Below are 12402 nucleotides of genomic sequence, written 5' to 3'. Positions count from 1 at the left end.
GGTGCTCGGACAGCGATGAGTAGTACTAGTCCTCTTAAGAGGAGAAACTATAAAGTGCGATGCATCAGCGAAGGGAAAACATGAAGTAGATAACTCACGATCCAATTCTCAAGCAATTCCCCAGCTATCCAGGTTCAAGATATGTCTACATTGGCTTCAACAACAGTACAGCACATGCCAGTCTGGTGATTGTGACTACTGAAGGACGCTACGGACTCGTAGCATCGATACCAATAATTGGACTTAGCCAGCTCTCATAATCCCTCTCATTCGACGGGTCACCAGCCACTCTTAGCGCCCTCATCAGAACACGGTACTGCCCATTAGGAATCTGCGAATTATTCGCAAAGGTTCCAAGAATCGATAATGCGCTGTATCCGTTATCTGCGGCATCCTGAACAAACCAATGAGTGGAGGACCAGAAATTCAAAAGCATGGAATGTAACCAACGCTAGCATCAGAATTCCTCGGTACATAAGCCACCTCTGCTAGCGAACCAATAGTCTGAAATGTCTTCTCTGCAGGTTCGAACAAACCGCTGAATAATAGAAGACCTCGTCTTGGAATCGGATTTTCGACAGTCGTATCCTTGTCAACCAGGTCAAACGAAAGAGCAGGAGACCCAAACGCCATCCTAAGTTCCGGGCGTTCGTTAATACATTCTAAAAAGAGATGGAACGAGTGCGCACCTGAACACCGCCGTAGGGATATCACCCCCCACCAACGTGTAGTTCGTCGGGTCCGTCTGTACATTCCCCGCCCCACCGAGTATGACCGGAAGAGTAACACCAAAATACGAATCTGTATCATCGATGATAGTCCGGTCTTTCAAAGCTGCAGCAGCACCCAAATAAGTGACGTGTAGCGTCTCATTGGCACCAACGATGTTGATGAAACCAGAAAAGACGGGGAGCGAGGACGTGTCGACTGTAGGTGCCGTGAATGATATCGAAACATTTTTCGATTCACCAGGACCGACGACGAGGCATTTCGGGCGGATCCTGACTCTTGCAGTGGCATTGGTAAGGGGTACAGGTCCCAAAGAAGCAAAGATGGAGGCCTGTTTTATTAATCAACTTCAGAGGTCTAAACGAGAAGAGGGCAACACCATACGTCTCGAATGGTCATGGCGGTACCAGCAGCGACATGTTCTAATTGGTATCTGACCTTCTCCCGTCCTGAATTAGTGATAGTAATGGTTTGGCTGTACAATATTGTTCAGCTGCGCAAAATCAAGGAAGCTAACAACGTACGATGACCGGAAGTTTGCCGTGTCGTTCAACAAGAGTTGTCCTGGCGTCACTCTCGTGGTTGTATGCACAGCGCGATTCACCTGAATGAGTCCAGCTCCTTGCTGAGTGGCCGTTTGCAATAGAGAACCCTCTGTGTTTTCCGACAGAATCGGAGACGCAGTGGTTTGCAGTAAGTCTCTGACCGCCAGACCAACCTCGGCGCTTCTTCCTCTGGACCAAAGGATAAGCGCAGCAGCCCCAGCAGTGAAAGGTGTCGCCATTGAAGTGCCCGATTCCACAGCATAGGAGCCTAGAGACACTGGAATGGTGGAGAGGATATTGCCACCGGGAGCAGCAACAGCTGGTTTGAAGTACATGTCGAACGTAGGTCCGTAGGAGGAAAAACTGCTCACGAGTCCTCCATGAGTGTTGGGAAAGTTGTATTGACCTCCAGTTTGAGGAAAGTTTAACGCGATAGGAGCATTGGCGGCGAATTGTTCCACAAGCTAAGGACATAGGTCAGTCTTTGTATTTCTGGCTCGATAATAGCGACCCACATATTTTCCGTCTTCTGCAGAGATGAGGGCAGCGGTATAATTACCGACTGCGATAGAATCCCAGGCGCCTGTATCAAAACTAAAGAATTAATTAGACAATCGAGAAAGAGAATTCAACCTTAAAACTTACTTATATATCAGGAAGATCTTTCCACCTTTCGCCGCTGCATTGGCAAGTTTCTGGGTCTGCGCCGTGGTCAGTTCAGTTGAGCTTGAGAAGAAAAATTCAAACATACGAAGGCGCATGTACCTCTATGTAAGATAACCACGTATCCAGACAAATCAGGCGTGTTTGAAGGAAGAGGATTGCAAGCATCGTCCGTGATGGAAGTATTCGTCGAAGTCGCATAGATCGGTAGATCACCCGTGACATTAAATGGGACGGCCTCAAGGTAAGGCTACGATCACATTGAGTCCTTTTCATATTCAAACTATTCAAGCAGCACCTACAATTGGGTTATGGTCAACACCTTTGACTGTGACGTTTTGAATCGGAATGACAGTATTGTCAACACTAGCCACTGAGATGACGCTAATGCCATTTCCCGGACTGGATGTGTACCACGATCCATAGGCGCCGTCTAATCGCAATGTAGTTAGGTTCGCGCTCGCGAGAGGATAGGTAATAGTGGTCCATACCATTCCCCGCAGCAGTGGTCACGACTATACCAGTTTCAGCAATTCGACTCGCTACCACTGAGCCCGTGCCTTCAGTCCATCCATCAACACCACCAAGGGATAGTGTCAAGATGTCCATCTTGTCTTTGTATCCCTGGAGGAGCGCATCGATGATCACTAACCGAGGATCCTACATTAGCGCAAAGAAGGACCCAGAGATGAATAGGAAGGCCGCTTACCGTCGTCGGTTGTACTACCTGTGCATCCGAAGATGCGATAAGCAGCGAGAGATGCACCGTTTGCGACTCCGACGATGCCAAAGGGATTGTTCGGATTCGCACCAATGATTCCAGCTACGTGGGTTCCATGGCCAGCGCATCTAGTCACATATAAGCATGGCTGAGTGGAAGACAAAAAAAGAGCTCAACTGGTCGAGAGGATCATTGTCAGGTTGTGGGGTATTTGCTCCATTGTACGCATCTCCAACAAAGTCATACCCTCCGATAATCTTGTGTCCGGGACCTATAGCGCCTCCGAGAGCAGGATGTGTGTAATCAACACCTAAATGACACCTTCTTTAGCTTATTACGTCCAGGCGGGCCACGGCTTGAATGCACCCACCTGTATCAATGCTAGAAGAAAGTAGAGTTCAACGTTTTACGAATCAAACGGTAAATTCACGAAACCGACCCACATTCCAATCTTGATGCCTTTTCCAGACAAACCCTCCTCGTGAAGCTTATCGACCCCCGTCATTACGTGGGTGCTCAGCGAATCAGGAAGACGAGGATCGTTTGGATCGTCGACTATGAACATGTCAATGGGTCTGCAAACGTGCTCTATTAAGAATTATTAAACAAATTTTCTCAGGAGAACTCACTCGGGCGGCGGAATCTTCATCACTGGTCTGATCGCCTGAACGCCAGGAATCCCATTCACACGAGCGACATCCTGTAAAAAGAAACACAAGTTCAAGACAACTTATAGGTAAATGAGTATAACGCGTACTTCTGGTGTCTGAAAATATTCATTAAAGAGATTCAATAGACAGATTGCGGCCGCCTCACCGAAAGTGTCATTGATGCCCCAGTGAAAATGCCTGGTACATCATACTCCTTCTTCACGTCAACATTAACACCCCTTGTACGCATTTCTCTATACACATCTTGATGAAGCTGGTGACACGCCTTACTATACTTCTCCAAACTTCAAAACGATAAAGGACTCACCGATCCTAGAGTCCTCCGTCGAAGGTTTTGAAAATCAGCTATCTCGATGACGTATTCGTTAGGAACATAGCGACCCAGAGTTGAATTTTTGTCAATGCTAGAAAGTGGCACAGACGAAAATACCGAGGATACCAAGGCAGCAATAACCCAGGGATACAAGTGAGGAATCTTCATAGTGAAAACCAAGACGAGTACACGAAGGATTTAATGGGGAGAGGAAGCGTCCAGCTTATAACCTCTGCAGGCCGTGGGTGGCGAATAGTAGTAGTAGATCGCTGATAGAACCCATCACAAGTCGGCGTCAAAGAACTATTCAAGCCAGTAGCGACTCGGTGGTTGCGCCAGGCTTCTATGGGCCAGTGCTCGGGCCATGCAATAATCCACGGTTCCATGACGCCGCCCATCGGATAGAACACCTGATGCAATAATAACGCAAATGTAGACAGCTGACCATGTGAACTTGCCACGCACAATTCGTTGGCGCGATCCTTGACGTACTTGAATTAGAATTGATTTTGAAATGACCTACCACGTCTTGGAAGGAGTGATACACCACTCACACCGTTCTTTCCTGGCGTGCGCTATATCTCAAGCGTGAACCAAGCCGCTAGAACACTGGGCGTATAGGTCAAGATCACGAGGATCTAAGCCCTCGAAACTTCTATATCCTTGACGTGACGACTCTCGATCTCGTTTTCGTAATCAAGGAAACACTTGATGCAGCGCGTCCTTCAACTGAGGTGTTGTGCGAGAACGAGTAACCTATCAAACAAGCACCACGTAGGAGCGCGAAAATTCCAAGCCCGGCGGTGCTTCAAAGCCTGATTTGCGAATAACGAGAAGCCGGTGAGACTATCCTTGGTATTGAAAAGCTGCAGCTTACCCGACAGGATCAGTATCTGACAACGCCAAGGCAGAAAAGTTTGTCCAGGGCCTGGTCCCGCATGATTTGTTTGCGTACGGTAGTGATACTGCCAGTCCTCCGGTTGCCACAGTGGGCCGAATTCCAAGGACGTGTTGAAGAGAGAGATAGTTCTGTCCTAGCTTGTAAAGAAAATATCCCATCTACTTGGACAACTAGAGGTAGGAATATTGCCTGTCATAGGACTGGACTGCGATTGCAAAATTCATAGGGATGGGCGTTCGGGTGTAAAGTTCTATAGACGACGTTCTTCCGGAAGCATTTCGAGGTGACGGGCGAATTGCTTCAGGCGCAAATTCTAGTCAAAGAATCGAGAGAAGCTGAATATTTTTGTTCATAGCTATCCAGGAGTCGGTTAACTAGGGAAGTCCTCAGCCACGACGTCTGAAACGGTAGCTGAGCGTAAGTTGAGCGCAAGTGCTTTTAAGCGCCGGTAAATGCCGATGCCGGATTAGCCTGCCGAGTTTTTGGAGACGACTCCTTTATGCTCGACCAGCTCCCTCCTGAACTCATTCACACCATTATCTCAGAATTTTGGTATTCTGAACATCCCTCGAATGATAGAATTATATTCATGAAAACATGTCCTCTCATCAACACCCTCTGGAAGGACGTATTTGCCCACATCGCTTTCCGGGACATTTTCATTCCAACGAATGAATATTTGTTCTATCTCAGTTCTATTATACGCAACAATGACTCTCTGATCTACCGACACCATCTCCCTCATTCCACCCATACAATGACCTGCCGCGTCGACCTTATCGATGCAATGGAGGATGCAGCCCAGGAGCCGTACACAACTCTATCCAATCTGCCTAACTTTCATCGGCTTTCGCAAATGTTTTCCAAATATTACACACATTTCCCTTGAAATTGGGTATCGCGTCCGACGTGGATTCTTCAGTTGCATAATGTCTCAACATCAAATTGTCCGGACCCGAATATCCATAGCGCTTGACCAAGCAACGAAGCAGCTCAGTGCCTTACCTGTGGACTGGGAAATCGCTGCTTACGACCCGGCACCCGATTTTATCCATGGCGAATTTGCCGACCCTAATTGGAGAATGTTTCTGAGAGACGCCATTTGTGCTATGGCCCCTGCCGCATTGCGCAAATGTGTTGCAGCAATCCCTGTGAGGGCATTCTATCGCGTTCGACATATATAAATTGCATCCGACGATTTTCTGGCCATGATGTCTATACGGAGACGAAGGGCGATGTACGAAGTATAAATTATCGCTTCGGAAAGGCAGTCCGAAGACCATCTGGTGAGACTATCTCTTTCTTCTGTTTACCCAAAAATCTCATTCTTATTTAGGTTTACGGTCGTTCTTTGCGGAAGTGTATGAAGATATGAAGTACATGCTCGAAGACGATACTACGCGCGAACGGTCGTATTGGGACAACCTTGTGTCTGTCAGTATGAAGAGACTAAGTCAAAGGAATAACTGAGGTTTTCATGCGATTTATTCAGTCTGTCCCAGTCAAGAACAATCCTGTGAGTATCCATCTTTGATTGTTTGATCTTTTCACCAAGGCTCGCATCTTCTGTCATCTCTTTTTAGGCAACAAGAGTGCGTCGAGCTGGGTAGTAATGCTGCGTCGCGAAGAAGGTGTAGTGTAGGGATTGGTCCGCCGTTTAAAGGCTTTTTCAGAGGACAGTCGCTTGGGACGATATCTTGGGATACCTGACTTTTCGGCATCTGCTGCTCTATCTCACATTGTCCCATCTCGTCCATCTCACACACGTTCCTCCATTTCATCAGAGCAGCCGCTTGACATCTGTATTATTGTTCATAACACGACCACCTCTGTTTCCGTGCACACCTTGCGAATCGGACATCAGTGCTAACGATAGTTCCTTACTGTTGGTTGCCAAAACGTCTCAATTTCATGATTATCTGTTGCCTTCGTACACATATGTTCGCAATGAAGAATATGGGACGTGCCTGAGATTACCTCGACAGGAACTGCCGGATGATTCGCTCTCACCTCAGTAAAGCATTGATTAGCAGCTTGTAGTTTCAAGTTTTGCTGCTCTGCATCGCCACCTGTCAGGCCCTACCACGAAGGTGCACTGCTAGCATGTGAATGTAGCGAGTGAATTTCCTGATGTTCGAAATTCAGCTGAAGTATCGAGTAAGGCCAACTTCCTTTCGTTCATGGCATCCTGGAGTCAACTAGGTGTTCTTTCAGGGGCCTCTAGCACTTCACGGGAGATGCCGTGGCTGGATTCGCTTGTCGAACTAGGTATGCCAAAGACATGTACCTCTCTTATGCTCGACCAGCTCCCTCCTGAACTCATTCATACCTCGTCGTCTCATACTTAGCTCAGATCCATTCCCCCCAATGACTGGATACAGGTATGTTTGGTTTATATTCTTTGCTAAACAATTTATTTTCCATGCTTTTGAACAAGCAGGGGCCCCAAAAATCGAGAATAGCATCAAGGGCTCCCCTACGCACGCGTAAGCCCTCAAGCGAGGCGGCATTATCTCTTCCTCCATACGAGGTAAAGCACCACCTCGCTTCCACTGCCACCACTGCCGATGGTGACAACGACGCTCCCGGTACCCGCCGCTGCCACAAAGACAACCCCATTATCACCCCCGACAGACCTAACATCCCCGACATCACTATCGGGACGAATCGCTGTTGAAGACGGCTTCCGAGCATGTGGACAACCCTGTATTTACTCCGGGTTTCTATATCGGCCTCCATCTCGCAGCGGAAGGGCACATGGAGTGCAAACCCAATGACAACGCGCAGAACGAGGAGAACAGCGATAGGAGGGGCGGGAGACTTTCAGAGTAAAGAGATGATATAGCTGAGAGATAGGAAGGGCTGTGGTATGGGGAGGAGAAGGTTGGAATGAGGGTGGAGTAGAGGGGTACGAGTGAGAGGCCGGGATAGAGATCGGGTCTCCAATTTCCAACAATCGCAGAACCAACAACGCTAACTTAGTCGTTGACCATCGCCACGACTACCGACGACCTCACCGCAGCCAATTCAACATGAATTCTCAGCCAATGTTGTCGTCTTCCTCTCAAACGGCGATACGCACTGCAACGCCCTAATTGCATCTAAATGCGAGCTTTCTTCTGCTCACCATATCCAATACACCTAGAACTCCATAGCTTCATTGATCCAAATGGTTTGCGGCCTACGTGCTAATGCAAATCAAGTTCGAGTCCAGCCACGCGTATTTCCACAGCTGGCCAGCTGCCGGTGACGCGATCGACACCTCTTTCTCTTCTATGTCGTCGTCGTCCCATACTTCCCTCGCATCTATTCCTGGGTCCAGGTATGTTTGGTTTACATCCTGTCCTGACAAGTATATTTTACCACATGTTTTGACCAAGTAGGGGCCCCAAGAGCCGAAATAACCTCAACAGCCCCTGCCCACGCGCATTGCGCAAGCCCTCGTGCGAGGCACAATTCTCTCCTCCTTCAAATGAGCTAAATCACCACAACGGCCACTACCGTCGTCGATGACGATGACGACGACGCTCCTGACACCCGCCGCTGCTACGAGAACGACCTCATTACTACCCCCGACTGACCTAGCGTCCCCCACGTTACTATCAGGGTGAATCGCTGTCAAACACAGCTTCTGAACATATGGAAGACCCCTTCTCGCTCTGGGGTTCGATATCGGCCTCCATCTCCAGTGGGAGGGTGCATGGAGCGCAAACTCAGTGACAACAAGGAGGAAGAAGGACGCCAAAAGGATGGGTGGGGGACTTTCAGAGCGAAGAAATGATCTGGCAAAGGGCTAGGGAGGGCTGTAGTATGGGGAGGAGAAGGCTGGAATGAGGGTGGAGGCGAGGGTACGAGCAGGAGGGCTGGGTTCCGATTTCCAACAATAGCAGAAACAACGATGCTACCTCGGTTATCGACTGTGCATACTCGTATACGCATGCGGGATACTGTTATCGAGTGTCCGATTTGTAGGATCTAAGGTGCGTATACTGATTTCTTGCTAATTTTGATTTTTCTTACCTTTCCCAAATCCTTGTAGCTCGTCCCCTCACTGATCAAGCCGACCACCTCCCCAACAACCTTTGTATTAGCTGGCCAGGACTGATGGCCACGAGGCTGATGCATGCTAGAGTCGGTAAGGGTGGCTTGACCCCTAGAACTCGATTACATGCTCACGCCTTGCAGAAGTATACGACCGGGGACAACGATGATCATATTCGATGAGAAGAGGATACATACAGAAGGTAGGCATAGATTGAGGGAGAACTTGTTATGGATAAAGTACATGTATATTCATCTTTGATATCTTTATCTTTTCTTAGTTTCTCTCCTCTCAGGTATTCTACTACCACTGTCAAGGCCCCGACACTGCCCCTACCCTCTCCAATCACCAAGCAGCTCGTTGACCTGTGCTCATGCAATATAGCATGCAGCGAGCAGCACAAGGTCAGAGCGTATTCAGTACGCCCGCCCGCGCTGAGTTGATGCCAACGGAGCCGTCTCTTCGGATACTTAAATGTGAGAGCGAGAACGTGCGCGCATATTAGCTGACGACGCCAATAAAGGTGCGTGCACTCACCTTTGATAATCTATTTCTTTCTCAATTTCTTTTCTCCCTAGGTTTTGTGCCCACTCTCTCGTTATTGAAACCACTGGCATCCGTCATGCGAGAGTTCACTGACTGGCTGGTATGTGTGTCCTCCCACGCCACCTAACACCTTGCTAACAGCCATCTGCAGTGTTGATTTTGGTGGTCAGTTGGTGTGGATGAGGTTGTGAAGGGGGGCGGAACGAGTAGCAGCGGTGGGTATGGTGGGGAGAATGCACGGTTAGGCAGGCATGTCTCCGTTAGACAATATTCCATCAACGGATGCTAGCCTCTCTGTTTCATTTCCTTCCAAGCCTTGTCTTCAAGAGTGATGGTATTCGTTCCTCCAGAACTCGGGCGTGATGGAGCATGTGGTTCCGAAGAAGGAGACGGTGAAGACTATCAATTGTTTACCAGGACTAGTTGCAGTAAGCGACGCATATTCAACGTCACTCTTACATCTAATTAAAACTGTTGAGTTGATTGACTCTTGTTTCTCCCACTGGGCCGGAGCACTGCTCTCGTGAAAGCTAGCAAGGCCACAATACTGCCTGGAAAGATCCTCTTTCTAGCCGGGAGTACTTGCTCTTACAGCCTCCTTGGATATAGAAGGCTAAAGAGTTTTGTATTATGCATAATCACGGTAGATAAGATGATTGGGATGGTCTATAGTCCTGCTATGACATTCAGGCAAAATACGAGCTGGCGGCAAAGCCGCCGAGCGAGCTTTTTGCTGTAGATCCTGATCTAGCTTTGGTAAGTTGTCCTGGTTTCAACTTTGTTTTGCCATGTTAAGGAACAACGAGCTACGAGAACATAAGTACTACAGAAGTAAGTATCGTAGGAGAAGACGTACCTCAGTCTCCACTCGATATGGTGGTAAAAGACTGAGGTACGCTAGCGAAAAACGAACGGGAAAATACTACGGTAGTGATCGCGTGACTCAATGTAAACCTCGGTACCTAATAGTAGTCCATGCCCGGGAAGACCGTGTGGGTGTCGACTGAACCTCTCGACATGCTAATAAAAGAGAAGCCTGTCAGCTTTGATGGGCACGAAAAAAGTGTATAGGGACTCGGATCTGCCACGCGTATGTGGTGGCCCTCAAACTCTAGTTAGCACATATATTCCTCAATTCTGGTCTCACATAATTTCCAGAGCATGCCGTCGCCACTCGAACGGTGTTTGCGTTGTGGATTTTGCGAGAACGATGTGTCATCTGTGCAGGATTCCTCTGCTTGCCTTAGTTGAGGGTCAAGATATCTTCAATTGCCTTCGCTCAGGAAATCCCTTATTCGATATTGACGCGACAGCGCTTGGCGAAGATATTACACTCTTGGAAAAAAAACTGTCTCTGATTTGAACCACCATCTAAAGCATCTCGACATATTGACGTCTCGCATCCGTAAGGAGTGAGCCAAGTCGTGAAGAACCTAGCCGCCAAACGATCACTCCATTCTCCCATTAGCACTAGCAGCAGTCTCGACGTGAAGCAATGCGCCATGGATATTTCTTCGCACAGCGTGTGGCACTGGTGGAGGCTCATCGCGGCACTGAAAACACTATCCCATCTATTATATACATTTTAACAGACACCTCTAAATATGTTTTATTTACAAAGCCTTTTCTCTAGATGTTATAATTCATTTCAAGTTATGCACCACCTCTGATCCTCCATGGTCATATGCACTTGGAATACTGCTTCCGTAGCATGCCTCGGGGGAAATATATCCGCATGACCAACAATTGTGCACACATACTCGGTCGAATGGACTCTATCACCGCCCGGTAACTGGACAGTTTCTTCAACAGCCACAAACACTGCATTCGGAGGAGAATCTTGCCGACGAGGCTTGTGAATCAAAGCTAAATTTTGCTGCAGGGCGATACTCTCCCAATCGTGCATCCGTACCCGAGCAAGTACGTCGCCTGTTTCTGCAGAAACAACATTGAAAACGCGAGGGAGAATAGAGCTCGGACCATGTCGCTCTACTTCACTTTCTGCAAACATAAACCCCTGAATCTTGACATGCAGACCGGCCGCATCACAGATACCATCTTTCCAACCGATGAAAGTCGCAGGTGCGCAGCTGGCGATAGACTTGGGTGCCCAGCGAAATGGCCTCTTCATCAGCTTCTCTAAATTGTCACACCACCACAGCACTCCAATTGGAACTTCGCGCATGAGCATGTAGAAGTTCGCCATTCTCTGTTCTGCATCCGAAGTAGACACAATCGTGGTTAGGTCTTTGCCCAGCAAAGACGCAATGCAGACCGGTACATCTTCGAATTTACTGGTAGATCGATGCTCTATGGCAGAATAGATGACCTGGAACGGTGACCAGCCTTTGCGCTTTTCACGCATAGCTCGGACAGATGGAATCTGTTCCCCAAGCAGCAGCATAATCCCATCGTCATAGAGCAAGGTTCGCTCTTCAGCCTGAATCTCAGTCGTGTGTTTGTCTAGGCTGTTTAAGGCTTTCCTATCTCGATTGTACTTCTGATACAGGAATGGACCATCCTGCATCTGGAAGTAAAGCTTATCTACGCCATGAGCCTCACTAGCAAGTGTGGCTTCCTGGAGTGTCCATAAACGCTTCATCCATCCACTGCAGAGGATACGCAAGCCCAACTCTAGAAACGGCACAGTAGCAGATTCTACAATTTCTAGTTCCCTGTCGAGAACTAGCACTGCAGTTGCCTCATGAAACGTCTTTCCGAGAAGCTGGATGGCTTTCTTGCGGTAACTCTTTGCCAACTCGCTTGGATGAACAGGTATACAAAGTGTATCCATCCAGAAGGCGATTGGTAAAGAAGATGAATGAGATGCCATGCTCATGTACGCGGTTAAGTTGGTTTACATAATCCCGTAAACGTCCGAAGTTGGCATCGCGGAAGTGTATTTGTTTCCGGGTTTCCAAGCCCATCGGCCCCTAGTAGAAATAAAAGATTCTCGTTTAGAACCTGGCAAGGGCGCGTAAAGGGGGCCGGGGACGTACAGACATGTGAAAGCGCAATATATGGATAGTCGTTTTCCGACACCACTTCCAACTCCAGCTTATCCGTCATGACTAGTTTCGGGACCTTGTTTTGGGATAAAACGGCAATCAGACTGCCAGTGTCCAAGCCAACGAAGTCGCAGCTACATTCATCATCTACATGTCTGGTACGATAGGTCGAGCTCCTCCGATTTGATACGCATGGCAGATAATATCACCACAACTGGAATGATCTCTGATCCTCGGACGAGAGAGAAGGGAGGCAAAAGCCA

At 48.2% G+C, this 12402-nt stretch overlaps 4 protein-coding genes across 4 annotated transcripts; 1 reads left to right on the top strand and 3 right to left on the bottom strand.

The window, feature by feature from the left end:
- Positions 1–208: 208 nt before the first annotated feature.
- Positions 209–3810, bottom strand: EV420DRAFT_1651656 (pyrolysin; the record flags this gene model as incomplete). The annotated part of the gene is made up of 18 exons (XM_060478578.1): positions 209–394; positions 451–634; positions 690–1060; positions 1114–1204; positions 1254–1738; positions 1790–1868; positions 1920–1975; positions 2026–2187; positions 2240–2370; positions 2429–2584; positions 2647–2786; positions 2836–2968; positions 3029–3039; positions 3102–3233; positions 3288–3358; positions 3416–3424; positions 3475–3582; positions 3637–3810. 18 exons carry the CDS (start codon positions 3808–3810, stop codon positions 209–211), a joined length of 2679 nt encoding a protein of 892 aa, XP_060322800.1.
- A 1242-nt stretch (positions 3811–5052) lies between these two features.
- On the top strand, positions 5053–6476 carry EV420DRAFT_1586791 (uncharacterized protein). The gene is made up of 4 exons (XM_060474816.1): positions 5053–5401; positions 5639–5829; positions 5880–6059; positions 6127–6476. The coding sequence occupies exons 1-3, from the start codon at positions 5133–5135 to the stop codon at positions 6011–6013; spliced, it is 594 nt and encodes a 197-aa protein (XP_060322799.1). The 5' UTR covers positions 5053–5132; the 3' UTR covers positions 6014–6059; positions 6127–6476.
- A 576-nt stretch (positions 6477–7052) lies between these two features.
- Positions 7053–8668, bottom strand: EV420DRAFT_1486849 (uncharacterized protein; the record flags this gene model as incomplete). Its single annotated transcript, XM_060470453.1, has 6 exons — positions 7053–7213; positions 7258–7363; positions 7671–7698; positions 7729–7888; positions 8030–8336; positions 8564–8668. The coding sequence occupies 6 exons, from the start codon at positions 8666–8668 to the stop codon at positions 7053–7055; spliced, it is 867 nt and encodes a 288-aa protein (XP_060322798.1).
- A 2111-nt stretch (positions 8669–10779) lies between these two features.
- Positions 10780–11925, bottom strand: EV420DRAFT_1280318 (uncharacterized protein; the record flags this gene model as incomplete). Its single annotated transcript, XM_060468200.1, has 1 exon — positions 10780–11925. One exon carries the CDS (start codon positions 11923–11925, stop codon positions 10780–10782), a length of 1146 nt encoding a protein of 381 aa, XP_060322797.1.
- Between the last annotated feature and the right edge of the window lie 477 nt (positions 11926–12402).

Source organism: Desarmillaria tabescens, assembly GCF_030435595.1.
Source record: "Desarmillaria tabescens strain CCBAS 213 chromosome Unknown EV420scaffold_102, whole genome shotgun sequence".
In the NCBI taxonomy this organism is placed as follows: domain Eukaryota; kingdom Fungi; phylum Basidiomycota; class Agaricomycetes; order Agaricales; family Physalacriaceae; genus Desarmillaria; species Desarmillaria tabescens.
This window is presented reverse-complemented; position numbering and strand designations above follow the sequence as displayed.